At 45.6% G+C, this 20,075-nt stretch overlaps 1 protein-coding gene across 1 annotated transcript in view; it reads right to left on the reverse strand.

Moving 5' to 3' along the window:
• Positions 1 to 4,065: 4,065 nt before the first annotated feature.
• The window catches only part of LOC123101330 (uncharacterized), a 49,049-nt gene continuing 33,039 nt past the window's right edge, over positions 4,066 to 20,075 (reverse strand). Inside the window, exon 3 of the mRNA XM_044522829.1 lies at positions 4,066 to 4,085. Within this exon, the coding sequence (XP_044378764.1) occupies positions 4,066 to 4,085 (20 nt within the window). The remainder of the gene's footprint in view (positions 4,086 to 20,075) is intronic.

A 20,075-nucleotide genomic window follows, 5' to 3' on the forward strand; every position in this document is an offset into this window, starting at 1 on the left:
AGCAGAGGGGAGCCGCCGGAGGACGGCGGCGAAGGAAGGCGGCCCTGGCGGCACGAGGCGAGATCGCCTTTCTTTCTTCTCCTCGAAGAAAGAAAACGCTGCTAGCTGCTAGTAGTACCCCTATACGTGCAGCTGCTCTTAGCCACAGGAGGATCTACTCGAGTACCGTATCCAAACTGTCGCGTCTCATGGATGAACTACACGTACGCCTTGATATCCAAAAGACCCTTCCATCGGTTCTCACACGTGCAAGTGCAAGTCAAGTCAAGGCTCGCCCGTGCAAGCTCCGAGACCAGTACTAGTATACGTCCGATCTGACACCTGCCCGACAAAACATATGGAGACGTATACATACACGTACGCACGCATGCACGCACGCATGAAATCAAGCGTGACCATGCACCAAAGACGACTACCGGACAGACAAATTGACGCATATGTTGGTCAGAGCGCGCGAGCAAGGCCGGTCTTGGTCGATGGGGCGAGCTCACATGAACCACGTCCGGATACGGAAACAGCCACGCCGCACGCGTGCGTGCGTGCGTACGTGCGCGCAAGCTACCTAGCTCCATCTTCTTGCATTCGGTTGTACGTACGCGTGACCCGGATCGGCTCTGTTATACGTACCTAGCTCCACGAATCCGTTCCAAGCTCGCACCCGTGATGCCCGGATACGGTGCGCAGAAGAGTGTGCCATCTCCGTACCCCGATCCCCTCATACAATTCCAACACTCCAGACCAACGGATGATTTGACCACCGGCCGTGCATGATCGAGCAATGCCTAGCAAGCTGCGTATAAATACGGAGCTTGCATTCTTAGCATGCACCTTTATTATCCGAACCTATATACAGTTCCGATAGACGACCGACCAGAGCAACGGAGTGCAGCGGCGGTTGCTACTACTAAGACTACGACGATGTGCGCCACCGAGGAAGAGAACAAGCAGCACGGCCGTACGCTTGGGGCGGCGGCGAGCAAGGGCGGGCCGTCCGTCGAGGCGCTGGCCATGGCCGGCGCACGCCGCTGCATGCCGGCGGCGGCGTGCTGCTCCGAGCCCGACCACGTCGAGGACGACGACGCCGCCACGCCGCCGGAGCACCTGCGCGCCTTCGAGGCGTTCCTGGAGGAGGTCGTGCCGGTGGGCATGATCATGGCGTCGCGGCGGGAGGAGGAAGCGCGCCTCCGTCGTGGCGGGAAGCCGCGGAGCTACGACGACGACGTCAAGGAGAAGCTCAAGCTGTGGGCCAGGGCAGTGGCCAGGGAGACCACGGGAGGAAGGAGATGAGTTGTAGAGTGGCTACACGTACACGTGCGTGCAATTAGGACTCATGATTCAATTTGTTTCTTCGTGGAGCTAAAAATAGCTAAGCTAAGTTACGCCAAAAAGGAGAGCTAGCTAGGTTCTGTTCAATTCGTTCTGTTGATGACTTTGTAATTGTTATGTCTGTCTGCACATACACGGCCAGTGACATTCTATGGGAATTGTTAAAAGTATAGTACTCCAGTGTTCTTTGATCAAGAGGGTAAGAATTTGAGTACTCCTCTATAACACAACAATTCCTAGACACCACAAAGAAATATAGGACGTGCATGGTTTGTGGTCTGCATGAGCGTGGCTCGTTTAACCTCACGTAGTATTTTCCTTTTTCTCTTATACACTACGTAAAGAAATATAAAATTTTAGATCAATAAAAATCTTATATTTCTTTACACAGGGAGTATTTAGTATCGACCTAGGTCATCTCTACTATATATTTAGTATCGATCAATAAAATACTATCTTATATCTTCTACATAAAGTATACTACTGGATTTGTATTTGACAAAAGAGGTTTTCTAGGGTACATTTTTTGACTTGGTATCCAGTTTATATTTTATTATTTTTGCGAATGACATTTTACTAGTTAAAATATGGTCAATTTTTGATTTTTTTTAATGAAATCCAATAAACCAGGACAAAGCAAGTACCTAAAACAATCAAAAGTTGGCCTTGGGGGAATGGTCTGTAGTTTCAGGGCTAGCTCTGCTTGACCGTAGGCAACACAAAGCACCGACATTTCTCCTTTACTAGGTTTTCATGTGAGCATTGAAACTCAGACGGGTGAAATTGTTGCAAGAAGCAGATCAGATGGCCGAGAGTTCGAGGACTTGAAGAAGCCGCCTTATTCGACATCTGTTAGGAAGAGAGATATGTGGGCTAGGCTACATCTTCCTCTCTTCACTTATGTAGATCGCAAGCAAATAACGATTCTCTTATGATGGCTTCGTCTTTTTTCTTAAGTTGTGATCTAAATTCATATATATAGTATAAAGGCTATAACTTCTAACGGAGCCAAGCGGAGGCCCGTCACGGAGAGGCTTGGGCCGTAGCGGAGCGGAGTCTGAAGTTAACCCATATTGGCCCGCCCTTTGCCAGGGACTCTTGGGGGTTGTGACACCCCCCTCCCCCGTGCGTGTGAGGTATGGATCAGTATCGACCTAGGTTGCCTCTACTACATATATTCTTTGTAAGCCGCCGCATAGGATACATTGATCAGATGTAAATCCTTGGGATTTGTAACATCTCTCGATATAGTCAAGTTTCATTTGCTGGCACCCGTGATTTTTTCTCCTTCGTGTTGGAGGGGGTTTTCACGATAAATCTTGTGTCCCTCCACTACAAAAAACACTTTCTTGACTCGTGTTGGAGGGGGTTTTCATGCTAAATCTTGTGTCCCTCCACTACAAAAAAACACTTTGTTTATAATATGTGTTTGTTATAGTAGGTCATGTTTCCTGTCATGCATGTACATCCGTGATGACTTTATGACAGAATCAATATAGTCATACATGCGTTGTCGCGGAAGTGTTCCATAAAAATAATCCATTTTTCATCGCGGAAGTGTACACTTCCATGATTATAAATGGCACATCATGAAAGTGATTTCATCAAGGGTAACCGACATGGGGCAGCCATCGTAACGGGTCGCTATCAAGCTATCAGGTGTCGGTTTTGGATCTGATACCCGTTAACAACCCCGGCCAATGGCGATTTTCCGCGTATCAATTTCTCATTTGCCTACTAAACCACGTGTCTGCTTTACGTTGCGACAGATGTCGCACATCCAACGTACGATACATGCCACTGAAAAGGAGACACATGGCAGGGCCCAACAATGGTCCATTTACTTAAAAAGGCCAGCCCAATCAGAGGCCCACAAAATTTAGAGAAAAGTTAGTGAGCCGGCCCACTAACGGCCTCCTTGCGCATGGCCCATCGGCAGTTCCGGTCCATTAACAGTTCGCCATATATACGGGCCAAACTACGGCCTTGTGTGTTTTTGGCCTCTTAACGGCCCGTTCCAGAGTTGGGCCAATTCCAGCCCGGTGCATCTTTCGGTGTGTTAATGACCGACGGTAACTTGGGCTATTTGTGGCCTGACGTAACATTCAGCCTCAGGTGATTTGGATGCTTGTTTATTTGGTTCTGTGCAGAAACAGAAACTTTTGCGTCTAGTATTTGAATTTTCATTCTGTACTGGAACATGATCAATTGCTGAAATTTTTACACAGTAGTGCTATACAAATTGTCGACGTTTACTTAATTTTTCAGAATTGTTGGATTAGGTAAGTATGACCAAAAATTAGATCTTTACGTACGGGCCTGTTTTTGTCAGATTCTGTTTTGTTTTCTTTGTTTGTTTGTTTTAAAGTTTCTATGACTTATATTGGGGGATATAAATTGCGGAAATGATATAATACAATAAACATAAATTGGCAATAATTATGAATCTTGTCTTAACAGTACCTAAGTAATTGATTTATTTTATTATACTAACCTATCTCACGAGCTTACATTAAGTTCCGAAGATATGCGAAGAACAAGGAGCGGCAAGAGTCTAAGCATGGGGATGCTCAAGACACCCCCCAAAAAATTCAAGGAAGACTTAAGCATCTAAGCTTTCGGGGCATCCCCTCTTTGTCTTCAAAACTATTGTATATCATATTTTTATTCTTCACATGATATGTGCTTTGCTTGGAGTGTATTTGTTTTTATTTTTGTTTTGCTTGTTTATCTTTGTAATCATCTTTTCCTGATCACACCTATAAAGAGAGACACACATTCATCTTAAATTTGTAGAATGCTCATTCGTGCTTCACTTATATCTATTTCAGTTGAGGCAATTGCTCTAGTACTTCATTTATATTTGTTTGAGCATGGCGACATGTTTTGTATAAATTATTTACACTCTTTTGCTTCACTTAAATATTTTGAGTGTTAAATAGAAAGTGGTAATTTGCATGACTTATATGTTTGGTCCAAAAATGATAGGTATATGCTCATCTGTACTTCACTTATATCTATTTGAGTTGAGGCAATTCTCTAGTACTGTACTTATATTTGTTTGAGAATGGTGATATGTTTTGTAGAAATTATTTGCACTCTCTTGCTTCACTTAAATATTTTTGAGACTTAAATAGGAAGTGGTAATTTGCATGAGTTATATGTTTGGTCCAGAAATGATAGGTATTTGCTCATCCGTACTTCACTTATATCTATTTAAGTTGAGGCAATTGCTCTAATACTTCACTTATATTTATTTGAGCATGGCGATATGTTTTGTAGAAATTATTTGCACTCTCTTGCTTCACTTCAATATTTTTGAGAGTTAGATAGGAAGTGATAATTTGCATGAGTTATATGGTTGGTCAAAAAATGATTGGTACATAAAGGTGGTATAATAAAAACTAGCATGGGCATGTAGATCATTGAATATGATAAGTTTTATTCCTTGCAATAGTTTTGTGATATTGAGGTAATAATATGTGAGTGTGTTAGTAAATAATTAGAGCTAAGCATGAATATTGGTGTTAAAGTTTGTGAGTCCTTATGCATGAAAGTGGTGGCCGCTAGCATTAGCGAGGAAGTCGGAGTGTGATTTCTCTTTTATTGAAGAAACTTTTGTGTGATCAGATTGGGGGCGCGCGATGGTTAATGATATGTCTCCAGCGTATTTATAATATTTGATTGTTCATGCTATTATATCATCAATCTTGTATGCTTTATATGCAATTTTAGATCATTTTGGGGAACTAACCTATCAACTCAATGCCCAGTGCCAGTTCCAGATGATGAAGCAAAGAGGGTCTCTACAGTCCTTTCTACAATGGAACTTGCTAAGGCACCTGAAGCACTTCCCCTCGAAGCTTAAGAAGGCAGCCGTCGCCCTGGTCCAAGTGAGGTGCCCACCACCACTCCCTATTATCTGCCAGGTCCGAGCCAGAGCGCTTACTTCACCGGGATGAGACCTCTATCCATCCACCATCCACCTGCAAAGGGGAATGGGTGATGCCTGAATCCCGTACCAACACTATCGATTTAATTCATTGCCTATCCAGAAGGGGTTGCGAGCCCAGATCCGTGGCACCAAGCACTACAAAAAAAGACATATCCATGTCATTTTGGGCCGAACAGATTTTTTCTGTCATGCTTATGACACTTCTATGACGATAATTGTGACAAAACCCGATATCATCATAGATGTGATGGGCTCCTACTTCTATGACAAAAAATCATGACAGAAAATAGGCTTTTCGTCCTGGGCAGGCCGGAGACGCAACTGCATGACATTCTTTGGGCCGTCCATGATGAAAAAAAGCCATGGTAGAAGCGAGGGCGAGGAAAATATCGGGGATTTCTCGGTTAAGGTGGGTGGTTGGCGCCGAGCGATGCACGGAGGGATTGTGTGTTTCTCTTATACATGTACGCGCGTGGGTGCGAGGCGTTGGCTCTAACTGAATCCGAGCGAGGTGTTCGCCTACTAAACCCGAGCAATTGCACTGGCTACACGTTACTGAACCCGAGCGATCGATCGATCCCTGGCTGTTAACTGAACCCGATCGAGCAATTTCTTCGCTACTGCTGCTAACTAAAGCCGATCGAACCTGCTGCCTCTTGATGAACAGTGAGCGTTGTTGGGGGTTGGATGAACATTTCCCGATGGGGGTTGGATGAACAGGACCCCGTGGTAGTAGAGGTCATTGTCGCTGGATGAACAGGACCCCGATCGAGCCGGTTGGGGGTGGATGAACAGGACCCCATGAAGGGGTGGTTGAACAGTAGTCGGTGGAGGGCTGGATGAACAGTAGCCCGTGGAGGGGTGGTTGAACAGTAGCCAGTGGAGGCTGGATGAACAGTAGCTGGTGGAGGCAGGAGGGAGACGTCGTGGATGAACAGTCGCAGGTGGAGGCTGGAGGAGGTCGACGGTGAATGAACAGTTGCCCGTGGAGGTTGGAGCGAGGCAGTAGACAGTGGATGAATATTAGCCCGTGGAGTTCCGTTTTGCGGTACGCCACACCCCTCCCGATGAACAGGACCCCCATTTCGACCTAGGAGGCCGAAGAGAAGTCCATTTCCTCCGTTTTGCAGTACGCCACACCCCTCCCGGTCAACAGGACCCCATTTCGACCGTAGGAGGTCGAAGAGAAGTCCGTTTCCTTCGTTTTGCGGTACGCCAGACCCCTCCCGGTGAAGAGGATCCCGTTTCGACAGTAGGCGGTCGAACACAAGGCCATTTCCTCCATTCTGCGGTATGCCAGGCCTCGTTTCGGTTGTTCCGTCCAAGCCCGTTGGCTCCCGATGAACATGATGCATTTCATTGCCTCCCGATGAACACAACAGAATTCCTCCATTCTGACCCAGCCGGTTGATTGCCGATGAACAGGGCACGTTGCTCCTCTCCACTGCCTCTCCACATACACAAGCCCTGGCCATACGTATGCGTGAGTAGGCGTTCGAGACCCCGCCCGTATGTATGTACGTGGCTGTATTTACTATCTTGCACCCTGGTTGTATGTACGTGTACACGATATTGACCGGACTACATGACATGCTATGTCCGTGCCTCTACTACGACACGTGCCCTTCCTTACTCGGCCACGGTTCATCGCTAAAGCATGCAGACAAACCGATCGACCAGTATGTACGTACACGTTCGCGACCAGACAGACAATCCTATGTACGGTTCGACCGGGTGGGTCCCAACTGTCAGGGAGGTAAGGAGGCACTTCCTTGTGTGCGAAGATATAGCTAGTGGGTCCCAGCTGTCAGGGGCAGAATCATATTTTTTGCCCGTAACATGGACACACTTTCTTGCGTGAGAATATGTAGCTAGTGGGTCCCAACAGTCAGGGGGACTTTTTTTCGCTAAATACGGTGGCCCGTCCGGTGGGTCCCTGCTGTCAGGTGGATGGATCATTATTTTACGCGTAATAAGGAGGCACTTCCTTGTTGCGGCCATGGACCTGAAGGAAATATGCCCTAGAGGAAATAATAAAGTTGTTATTTATATTTCCTTATATCATGATAAATGTCTATTATTCATGCTAGAATTGTATTAACCAGAAACTTAGTACATGTATGAATATATAGACAAACAGAGTGTCACTAATATGCCTCTACTTGACTAGCTCGTTAATCAAAGATGGTTAAGTTTCCTAGCCATAAACATGAGTTGTCATTTGATGAACGAGATCACATCATTAGAGAATGATGTGATTGACTTGTCCCATCCATTAGCTTAGCACTTTGATCGTTTAGTTTATTGCTATTGCTTTCTTCATAACTTATACATGTTCCTATGACTATGAGATTATGCAACTCCCGAATACTGAAGGAACACTTAGTGTGCTATTAAACGTCACAACGTAACTGGGTGATTATAAAGATGCTCTACAGGTGTCTCCGATGGTGTTTGTTGAGTTGGCATAGATCGAGATTAGGATTTGTCACTCCGATTGTCGGAGAGGTATCTCTGGGCCCTCTCGGTAATGCATATCACTATAAGCCTTGCAAGCAATGTGACTAATGAGTTAGTTACGAGATGATGCATTACAGAACGAGTAAAGAGACTTGCCAGTAATGAGATTAAACTAGGTATTGAGATACCAATGACCGAATCTCGGGCAAGTAACACACCGATGACAAAGGGAACAACGTATGTTGTTATGCGGTTTGACCGATAAAGATCTTCGTAGAATATGTAGGAGCCAATATGAGCATCCAGGTTCCACTATTGGTTATTGACCGGAAGTGAGTCTCGGTCATGCCTACATAGTTCTCGAACCCGTAGGGTCTGCACGCTTAATGTTTGATGACGATCGATATTATGAATTTATGTGTTTTGATGTACCGAAGGTTGTTCGGAGTCCCGGATGTGATCACGAACATGACGAGGAGTCTCGAAATGGTCGAGACATAAAGATTTATATATTGGATGACTATATTCGGACACCGGATGAGTTCCGGGGGTCACCGGATATATATTGGAGTGCCGGAAGGGTTATCAGAACCACTGGAGAAGTAATGGGCCTTATTGGGCCTAGGGGAGAGAGAGAGGGGCTGCCAAGGGCTGGCCGCGCGCCCTCCCATGGGCCTAGTCCGAATTGGACTAAGGGGAGGGGTGGCGCCCCCTCCTTCCTTCTCTTCCCCCTCCTTCCTTCTTCTCCTAGTAGGACTAGGAAAGGGGGGAGTCCTACTCCTACTAGGAGGAGGATTCCTCCCCCCTTGGTGCGCCTATGAGGGCCGGTTGACCTTCCCCTTGCTCCTTTATATACGGGGGTAGGGGGCACCCCAGAACACACAAGTTAACAGTTGTCTTAGCCGTGTGCGGTGCCCCCTCCACAGATTTCCACCTCGGTCATATCGTTGTAGTGCTTAGGCGAAGCCCTGCGTCGGTAACTTCATCATCACCATCATCACGCCGTCGTGCTGATGAAACTCTCTCTCGGCCTCAGCTGGATCAAGAGTACGAGGGACGTCACCAAGCTGAACGTGTGCAGATCGCAGATGTGTCGTACGTTCGGTACTTGATCGGTTGGATCGTGAAGACGTTCGACTACATCAACCGCGTTTCATAACACTTCCGCTTTCGGTCTATGAGGGTACGTAGACATACTCTTTCCCTATGTTGCTATGCATCTCCTAGATAGATCTTGCGTGATCGTAGATTTTTTTTTGAAATACTACCATCCCCAACAATGGCATCTGAGCCAGGTCTATGCATAGATGTTATATGCACGAGTAGAACACAAAGGAGTTGTGGGCGTGGGTATATACATATTGCTTGCCGTCACTAGTTGATTCTTGATTTAGCGGTATTGTTGGATGAAGCGGCCCAGACCGACATTACGCGTACGCTTACGCGAGACTAGTTCTACCGACGTGCTTCGCACACAGGTGGCTAGTGGGTATCTGTTTCTCCAACTTTAGTTGAATCGGTTTCAATGAACATGGTTCTTTCTGAAGATCAAAAAGCAATCACTATACTACGTTGTGGTTTTTAATGTGTAGGTAAGAACGGTTCTTGCTAAGCCTGTAGCAGCCACGTAAAACTTGCAACAACAAAGTAGAGGACGTCTAACTTGTTTTTGCAGGGCATGTTGTGATGTGATATGGTCAAGACGTGATTATATAAATTGTTGTATGAGATGATCATGTTTTGTAATGCAGTTATCGGCAACTGGTAGGAGCCATATGGTTGTCGCTTTATTGTATGAAATGCAATCGCCATGTAATTGCTTTACTTTATCACTAAGCGGTAGCGATAGTTGTAGAAGCAATAGTTGGCGAGATGACAACGATGCTTCGATGGAGATCAAGGTGTCAAGCCAGTGACGATGGTGATCATGACGGTGCTTTGGAGATGGAGATCAAAAGGCACAAGATGATGATGGCCATATCATATCACTTATTTGATTGCATGTGATGTTTATCCTTTATGCATCTTATTTTGCTTAGTATGACGGTAGCATTATAAGATGATCTCTCACTAAATTTCAAGGTACAAGTGTTCTCCCTGAGTATGCACCGTTGCTACAGTTCGTCGTGCCGAGACACCACGTGATGATCGGGTGTGATAAGCTCTACGTTCACATACAACAGGTGCAAGCCAGTTTTGCACATGCAAAATACTCGGGTTAAACTTGACGAGCCTAGCATATGCAGATATGGCGTCGGAACACTGAGACCAAAAGGTCGATCGTGAATCATATAGTAGATATGATCAACATAGTGATGTTCACCATTGAAAACTACTCCATCTCACGTGATGATCTTACATGGTTTAGTTGATATGGATCACGTGATCACTTAGATGATTAGAGAGATGTCTATCTAAGTGGGAGTTCATAAGTAATATGATTAATTGAACTTTAATTTATCATGAACTTAGTACCTGATAGTATTTTGCATGTCTATGTTGTTGTAGATAAATGCCCCGTGCTGTTGTTCCGTTGAATTTTAATGCGTTCCTAGAGAAAGCTAAGTTGAAAGATGATGGTAGAAACTACACGGACTGGGTCTGTAACTTGAGGATTATCCTCATTGCTGCACAGAAGAATTACGTCCCGGAAGCACCGCTAGGTGCCAAACCCGCTGCAAGAGCAACTCCACAGATGTTATGAACATCTGGCAAAGCAAAGCAGATGAATACTCAATAGTTCAGTGTGCCATGCTTTACGGCTTACAACCGAGACTTCAACGACGTTTTGAACGTCATGGAGGATATGAGATGTTCCAAGAGTTGAAGTTAATATTTCAAGCAAATGCCCGGATTGAGAGATATGAAGTCTCCAATAAGTTCTACAGCTGCAAAATGGAGGAGAATAGTTTTGTTAGTGAACACATACTCAGAATGTATGGGTACCACAATCACTTGACCCAACTAGGAGTTAATCTTCCGGTTGATAGTTGATGACCCACAAGTATAGGGGATCTATCGTAGTCCTTTCGACAAGTAAGAGTGTCGAACCCAACGAGGAGCAGAAGGAAATGATAAGCGATTTCCAGCAAGGTATTCTTTGCAAGTACTAAAATAAGTGGTAACTGATAGTTTTGTGATAGGATAATTTGTAATGAGCAACAAGTAACAAAAGTAAATAAAGTGTAGCAAGGTGGCCCAATCCTTTTTATAGCAAAGGACAAGCCTGGACAAACTCTTATATAGAGAAAAGCGCTCCCGAGGACACATGGGAATATCGTCAAGCTAGTTTTCATCACGTTCATATGATTTGTGTTCGATACTTTGATAATTTGGTATGTGGGTGGACCGGTGCTTAGGTACTGTCCTTACTTGGACAAGCATCCCACTTATGATTAACCTCTATTGCAAGCATCCACAACTACAACAAAAGTATTAAGGTAAACCTAACCATAGCATGAAACATATGGATCCAAATCAGCCCCTTACGAAGCAACGCATAAACTAGGGTTTAAGCTTCTGTCACTCTAGCAACCCATCATCCACTTATTACTTCCCAATGCCTTCCTCTAGTCCCAAATAATGGTGAAGTTTCATGTAGTCGACGTTCACATAACACCACTAGAGGAGAGACAACATACACCTCATCAAAATATCGAACGAATACCAAATTCACATGACTACTAATAGCAAGACTTCTCCCATGTCCTCAGGAACAAATGTAACTACTCACAAAGAATAATCATGTTCATAATCAGAGGGGTATTAATATGCATATAGGATCTGAACATATGATCTTCCACCAAATAAACCAACTAGCATCAACTACAAGGAGTAATTAACACTACTAGCAACCTACTAGTACCAATCCCGGACTTGGAGACAAGAATTGGACACAAGATATGAACTAGGGTTTTGAGAGGAGATGATGCTGGTGAAGATGTTGATGGAGATTGCCCTCTCCCGATAAGAGGAACGTTGGTGATGACGATGGCGATGATTTCCCCCTCCCGGAGGGTAGTTTCCCCGGTAGAACAGCTCTGCCGGAGCCCTAGATTGGATCTGCCAAGGTTCCGCCTCGTGGCGGCGGAGTTTTGTCCGAGAAGATGGCTTATGATTTTTTCCTCATCGAAAGACTCCATATAGCAGAAGATGGCCATTGGAGGGCCACCAGGGGCCCCACGAGGTAGGGGGCGTGCCCATGGGGTAGGGCGTGCCCCCACCCTTGTGGGCAGGGTGTGGCCCCCCTGGTGAACTTCTCGCGCTCAGTATTTTTTATATATTCTAAAAACATCTTCCGTGAAGTTTCAGGACTTTTGGAGCTGTGCAGAATAGGTCTCTAATATTTGCTCCTTTTCGAGCCCAGAATCCCAGCTGCCGGCATTCTCCCTCTTTATGTAAACCTTGTAAAATAAGAGAGAATAGGCATAAGTATTGTGACATAATGTGTAATAACAGCCCATAATGCAATAAATATCGATATAAAAGCATGATGCAAAATGGACATATCAACTCCCCCAAGCTTAGACCTCGCTTGTCCTCAAGAGAAAGCCGAAATCGAAAGATATGTCCACATGTTTAGAGATAGAGGTGTCGATAAAAGTAAAATACGTACATGAGGGCATCATGATCATTCTTAGAACAGAAACTTATATAATTCTTGTCATATGATTTCTTATGCTAGAGTCATAATTCAATCACAATTTCAAGTATGAATCATAAACTTCATCGAAAACTAACAAACTATAATCTCAGTCATTGGAGCAATTGCAATTTATCATAACATAGGAAAGAGCCAATATAAGAGCTTTTTAGCAAGTCCACATACTCAACTATCATATAGTCTGTCACAATTGCTGATACTCACGCAATACTTATGGGTATGGAGTTTTAATCGGACACAGAGAAAGATAGGGGCTTATAGTTTTGCCTCTCAACGTTTTACCTCTAGGGTAATGTCAACAATAATAGTTCATGAAAACTCACATCTAATTAGCCATATGTACCAGGATCTTTCCAACATATTGTGCTTGCCAAAGGATAAAATGTAAAAGGAAGGGTGAAGATCACCATGACTCTTATGTAAGGTGGGACTTTAAGGTAAAAGATAGGCCCTTCGCAGAGGGAAGCAGAGGTTGTCATGCGCTTTTATGGTTGGATGCACAAAATCTTAATGCGAAAGAACGTCACTTTATATTGCCACTTGTGATATGGACCTTTATTATGTAGTCTGTCATTTTTATTTCTTCCATATCACACAATCGTATAAAGCTTATTTTCTCCCGCACTAATAAGTCATACATATTTAGAGAGCAATTTTTATTGCTTGCACCGATGACAACTTACTTGGAGGATCTTACTCAATCCATAGGTAGGTATGGTGGACTCTCATGGCAAAACTGGTTTAAGGGTATTTGGAAGCACAAGTAGTATCTCTACTTGGTGCGATGAATTTGGCTAGCATGAGGGGGAAAGGCAAGCTCAACCATGTTGGATGATCCATGACAATGTAATTTATCTCAGATGTAAGAAAACATAACCCATTATTTTGTCTTCCTTGTTCAACGTAAACTCTTTAGCATGTCATATTTTAATGAGTGCTCACAATCATAAAAGTTGTCCAAGATAGTATATTTATATGCGAAGACCTTTCTTTCTTTATTACTTCCTATTAATTGCAACGATGACCAAAACCATGTTTGTCAACTCTCAACAACTTTTATTCATCATACTTTTCTATGTGAGCTCATTACTCTCCATAAGATCCACATGATCTCTTTGTTCCCCTTTTATTCTTTCTCTTTTCTTTTATTCACTTAGGATCATGGCAAAATAATCAAGCCCTTGACTCAACACTAATCTTTATTATATATAGCTCACAGGCTCGATTACATAGTGGGGTCATAAAGCAAAACTCAAAACTAGATCATGCCATAAACTTTATTCTACTAGATCAAGATATTACCAAAAGGATCGAACTAAGAAAAAAGGTAAGGATAAAAGTGATGGTGATATGATACTGGGGCACTCCCCCAAGCTTGGAAGTTGCCAAGGGGAATGCGCTACAAAAAAAAGACACATCCGTGACATTTTGGGCCGAACACATTTTTTTTCTATCATACATATGACACTTCTATGACGATAACTATGACAAAACCCAGTATCATCATAGATGTGGTGGGCTCCTACTTCTATAACAAAAAATCATGATAGATAATGGGCTTTTTGTCCTGGGCGGGCCGGAGACGCAGCTGCATGACATTCTTTGGGTCGTCCATGACGGAAAAAACCGTGGTAGAAGCGAGGGCGAGGAACATTTTGGGGAGTTCCCGGTTATGGTGGGAGGTCGGGGGCCGAGCGATGCGCGTTTCTCTCGTACATGTACGCGCGTGTGTGCGAGGCGTTGGCTCTAACTGAACCCGAGCGAGGCGTTGGGCTCTAACTGAACCCGAGCGATTGCACTGCAGGCTACGCGTTACTGAACCCGACCGATCGATCGATGGGTGTTAACTGAACCCGATCGAGCGATTCCTTCGCTACTGCTGCTAACTGAAGCCGATCGATGGGATGAACAGTGAGCATTGCCGGGGGGGGGGTGGATGAACAGTGAGCGGTGGCGTTACCTCTGGATGAACAGGACCCCGTGGTGTGGTGGAGGGCTGGATGAACAGTAGACGGTGGAGGGGTGCCCGTGGAGGGGTGGATGAACAGGACCCCGTGGTGTGGAGGGCTGGATGAACAGTAGACGGTGGAGGGGTGGTTGAACAGGACCCCGTGGTGTGGAGGGCTGGATGAACAGTAGACGGTGGAGGGGTGCCCGTGGAGGGGTGGTTGAACAGTACCCCGTGGTGTGGAGGGCTGGATGAACAGTAGACGGTGGAGGGGTGGTTGAACAGTAGCCGGTGGAGTAGCGCGCGGTGGAGGCTGGATGAACAGGAGCTCGTGGAGGCTGGAGGAGGTCGACGGTGGAGATGAACAGTATCCCGTGGAGTCCCGTTTTGCGGTACGCCACACCCCTCCTGATGAACAAGACCCCCGTTTCGACCATAGCGCTCCAACACAAGTTCGTTTCCTCCGTTTTGCGGTACGCCACACCCCTCCTGATCAACAGGACCCCCGTTTCGACCGTAGGAGGTCTGTTTCCTCCGTTTTGCGGTACGCCAGACCCCTCCCGATGAACAGGATCCTGTTTCGAACATGGCCGGTCGAACACAAGGCCGTTTCCTCCGTTCTGCGGTACCCCAGGCCTCGTTTCCATCGCCTGTTCCGTCCAAGCCCTCCCGATGAACACGACGCATTCCGTTGCCTCCCCATGAACACGACGCATTCCGGTGCCTCCCAATGAACACGACGACGACGTTGTTTCTCCGTTCCGACCCAGCCATGTACACGAGCCCTGGTCGTACGTATGCGCGAGTAGGCGTTCGAGACCCCGCCCGTATGTACACATACGTGGCCGTATTTTCTTTCTTGCACCCTGGCCGCTGTACGTACGTGTACATGCTATGTGCGCGCCTCTACTACGACACATGCGCGCCTCTACTACGACACGTGCGCACCTCTACATCGACCAGTATGTACGTACACGTTCGCGACCAGAATGACAACGCTACGTACGCTTCGACCAGGTGGGTCCCGACTGTCAGGCACTTCCTTGCCTGCGAAGATGTAGCTGATGGGTCCCAGCAGTCAGGGGGCGAATCGTTTTGTTTTTTTGCCCAGACGCACTTTCTTGCGTGCGAAGGTGTAGCTGGTGGGTCCCAGCAGTCAGGGGGGTGAATCATTTTTTTTGGACGCACTTCCTTGCGTGCGAAGATGTAGCTCGTGGGTCCCAGCAGTCAGGGGGCGAATCATTTTTTTCACGAAATATGGTGGCCCGTCCTGTGGGTCCCCGCTGTCAGGTGGAGGAATAATTATTTTGCACGTAATAAGGAGGCACTTCCTTGTGGCTGCCGTGGACCCAGCTGTCAGCCTCTCCACATACAGTACTCTTCCGATGGAAGTCGGTCGTTGACCATGTTGACCACGCCACGCCGAGAGCACCAGGGCGGTGGTCTGGACGACGGCGAGGCCTAGGAAGGGGACGACGCGGAGCCGGGGAAGACGCAGCAGTGGAAGCCCTCATGGAGAGGAGTACGAGGGTTCACTGGTTCGGCTGCGGTGTGAGGCTGCCATCGCCGCAGAATAACAGGGGATCTAGGTGAATAGAGGGATGGCCTGGCCAGTGGTGGAAGTAGTACGGGGCGGTGATGAAGGAAATATGCCCTAGAGGCAATAATAAAGTTATTATTTATTTCCTTATATCATGATAAATGTTTATTATTCATGCTAGAATTGTATTAACCGGAAACATAATACATGTGTGAATACATAGACAAACAGAGTGTCACTAGTATGCCTCTACTTGACTAGCTCGTTGATCAAAGATGGTTAAGTTTCCTAACCATAGACATGAGTTGTCATTTGATTAACGGGATCACATCATTAGGAGAATGATGTGATTGACTTGACCCATTCCGTTAGCTTAGCACTTGATCGTTTAGTTTGTTGCTATTGCTTTCTTCATGACTTATACATGTTCCTATGACTATGAGATTATGCAACTCCCATTTATCGGAGGAACACTTTGTGTGCCACCAAACGTCACAACGTAACTGGGTGATTATAAAGGTGCTCTATAGGTGTCTCTGAAGGTACTTGTTGGGTTGGCATATTTCGAGATTAGGATTTGTCACTCCGACTGTCGGAGAGGTATCTCCGGGCCCTCTCGGCAATGCACATCACTTAAGCCTTGCAAGCATTGCAACTAATGAGTTAGTTGCAGGATGATGTATTACGGAACGAGTAAAGAGACTTGCCGGTAACGAGATTGAACTAGGTATTGAGATACCGACGATCGAATCTTGGGCAAGTAACATACCGATGATACAGGGAACAACATATGTTGTTATGCGGTCTGACTGATAAAGATATTCGTAGAAAATGTAGGAGCCAATATGAGCATCTAGGTTCCGCTATTGGTTATTGACCAGAGACATGTCTCGGTCATGTCTACATTGTTCTCGAACCCGTAGGGTCCGCACGCTTAACGTTACGATGACAGTTTCATTATGAGTTTATATATTTTGATGTACCGAAGGTTGTTCGGAGTCCCGGATATGATCACGGACATGACGAGGAGTCTCAAAATGGTCAAGACATGAAGATTGATATATTGGAAGCCTATGTTTGGACATCGGAAGTGTTCCGGGTGAAATCGGCATTTTACCGGAGTACCGGGAGGTTACCGGAACCCCCTGGTAACCTAATGGGCCTTAATGGGCCTAGTGGAGGAAGTGGAGAGGAGGCCAAGGGGAAGCTGCGCGCCCCTTCCCCCCCCCCCCAGTCCGAATTGGACAAGGAGGGGGGGTCGGCGCCCCCCCTTTCATTTCCCTCTCTCTCCTTTCCCCCCAAGTCCTAGTCCAACATGGAAAGGGGGGAGTCCTACTCCCAGGAGTAGGACTCCTCCTGGCGCGCCCCTTGCCTGTCCGCACCTCCTCCCCCTTGCTCCTTTATATACAGGGGCAGGGGGGCACCCTAGACACAACAGTTGATCATTGATCTCTTAGCCATGTGCGGTGCCCCCCCCCCTCCACCATAGTCCTGGATAATATTGTAGTGGTGCTTAGGCGAAGCCCTGCGATAGTAGAACATCAAGATCGTCACCACGCCGTCGTGCTGACGGAACTGTTCCCCGACATTCTGCTGGATCGGAGTCCAGGGATCGTCATCGAGCTGAACGTGTGCTAGAACTCGGAGGTGCCGTAGTTTCGGTGCTTGATCGGTCGGGCCGTGAAGACGTACGACTACATCAACCGCGTTGTGCTAACGCTTTCACTTTCGGTCTACGAGGGTATGTGGACAACACTCTTCCCTCTCGTTGCTATGCATCACCATGATCTTGCGTGTCCGTAGGATTTTTTTTGAAATTACTACGTTCCCCAATAGTGGTATCAGAGCCTAGGTTTTATGCGTTGATGTTGTGCACGAGTAGAACACAAGTGATTTGTGGGCGATATAAATCATACTGCTTACCAGCATGTCATACTTTGGTTCGGCGGTATTGTTGGATGAAGCGGCCTGGACCGACATTACGCGTACGCTTACACGAGACTGGTTCTACCGACGTGCTTTGCACACAGGTGGCTGGCGGGTGTCAGTTTCTCCAACTTTAGTTGAAGCAAGTGTGGCTACGCCCGGTCCTTGCGAAGGTTAAAACATCACCAACTTGACAAACTATCGTTGTGGTTTTGATGCGTATGTAAGAACGGTTCTTGCTTAAGCCCGTAGCAGCCACGTAAAACTTGCAACAACAAAGTAGAGGACGTCTAACTTGTTTTTGCAGGGCATGTTGTGATGTGATATGGTCAAGACATGATGCTAAATTTTATTGTATGAGATGATCAAGTTTTGTAACCGAGTTATCGGCAACTAGCAGGAGCCATATGGTTGTCGCTTTATTGTATGCAATGCAATTGCGCTGTAATACTTTACTTTATCACTAAGCGGTAGCGATAGTTGTGGAAGCATAAGATTGGCGAGACGACAACGATGCTACGATGGTGATCAAGGTGTCGCGCCGGTGACGATGGTGATCATGACGGTGCTTCGGAGATGGAGATCACAAGAACAAGATGATGATGGCCATATCATATCACTTATATTGATTGCATGTGATGTTTATCTTTTGTGCATCTTATCTTGCTTTGATTGATGGTAGCATTATAAGATGATCTCTCACTAAATTTCAAGATAAAAGTGTTCTCCCTGAGTATGCACCGTTGCCAAAGTTCGTTGTGCCCAGACACCACGTGATGATCGGGTGTGATAAGCTCTACGTCCATCTACAACGGGTGCAAGCTAGTTTTGCACACGCAGAATACTCAGGTTAAACTTGACGAGCCTAGCATATGCAGATATGGCCTCGGAACACTGAGACCGAAAGGTCGAGCGTGAATCATATAGTAGATATGATCAACATATTGATGTTCACCATTGCAAGCTACTCCATTTCACGTGATGATCGGTTATGGTTTAGTTGATTTGGATCACGTGATCACTTAGAATATTAGAGGGATGTCTTTCTAAGTGGGAGTTCTTAAGTAATATGATTATTTGAACTTAAATTTATCATGAACTTAGTCCTGGTAGTATCAGCATATCTATGTTGTAGATCAATAGCTCGCGTTTAGCTCCCCTATTTTATTTTTGATATGTTCCTAGAGAAAACTAAATTGAAATATGTTAGTAGCAATGATGCGGATTGGATCCGTGATCTGAGGTTTATCCTCATTGCTGCACAGAAGAATTATGTCCTTGATGCACCGCTAGGTGACAAACCTATTGCAGGAGCAGATGCAGATGTTATGAATGTTTGGCTAGCTCAATATGATGACTACTTGATAGTTTAGTGCACCATGCTTAAACGGCTTAGAATCGGGACTTCAAAGACATTTTGAACGTCATGGACCATATGAGATGTTCCAGGAGTTGAAGTTAATATTTCAAGTAAATACCCGAGTTGAGAGATATGAAGTCTCCAACAATTTCTATAGCTAAAAGATGGAGGAGAATAGCTCAAGCAGTGAGCATGTGCTCAGATTGTTTGGGTACTACAATCGCTTGAATCAAGTGGGAGTTAATCTTCCAGATATAATAGTGATTGACAGAATTCTCTAGTCACCACCACCAAGTTAGTAGAACTTCGTGATGAACTATAATATGCAAGGGATAACGGAAACGATTCCCAAGCTCTTCGTGATGCTGAAATCGACAAAGGTAGAAATCAAGAAAAGCATCAAGTGTTGATGGTAAACAAAACCACTAGTTTCAAGTAAAGGGACAAAGGGAAGAAAGGGGAACTTCAAGAAGAACCGCAAACAAGTTGCTGCTCAAGTGAAAAAACCCAAGTCTTGACCTAAGCCTGAAACTGAGTGATTCTACTGCAAAGGGACTGGTCATTGGAAGCGGAACTACCCCAAGTAATTGGCGTATAAGAAGGATGGCAAAGTGAACAAAGGTATTTGTGATACACATGTTATTGATGTGTACCTTACTAGAGCTCGCAGTAGCACCTGGGTATTTGATACTGGTTCTGTTGCTAACATTTGCAACTCGAAACAGGGACTACGGATTAAGCGAACACTGGAAAAGGATGAGGTGACGATGCGCGTGGGAAATGGTTCCAAAGTCGATGTGATTGCGGTCAGCACGCTACCTCTACATCTACCTTCGGGATTAGTTTTAGACCTAAATAATTGTTATTTGGTGCCAGCGTTGAGCATGAACATTATAT

Source organism: Triticum aestivum, chromosome 5A (assembly GCF_018294505.1).
Source record: "Triticum aestivum cultivar Chinese Spring chromosome 5A, IWGSC CS RefSeq v2.1, whole genome shotgun sequence".
NCBI lineage: Eukaryota > Viridiplantae > Streptophyta > Magnoliopsida > Poales > Poaceae > Triticum > Triticum aestivum.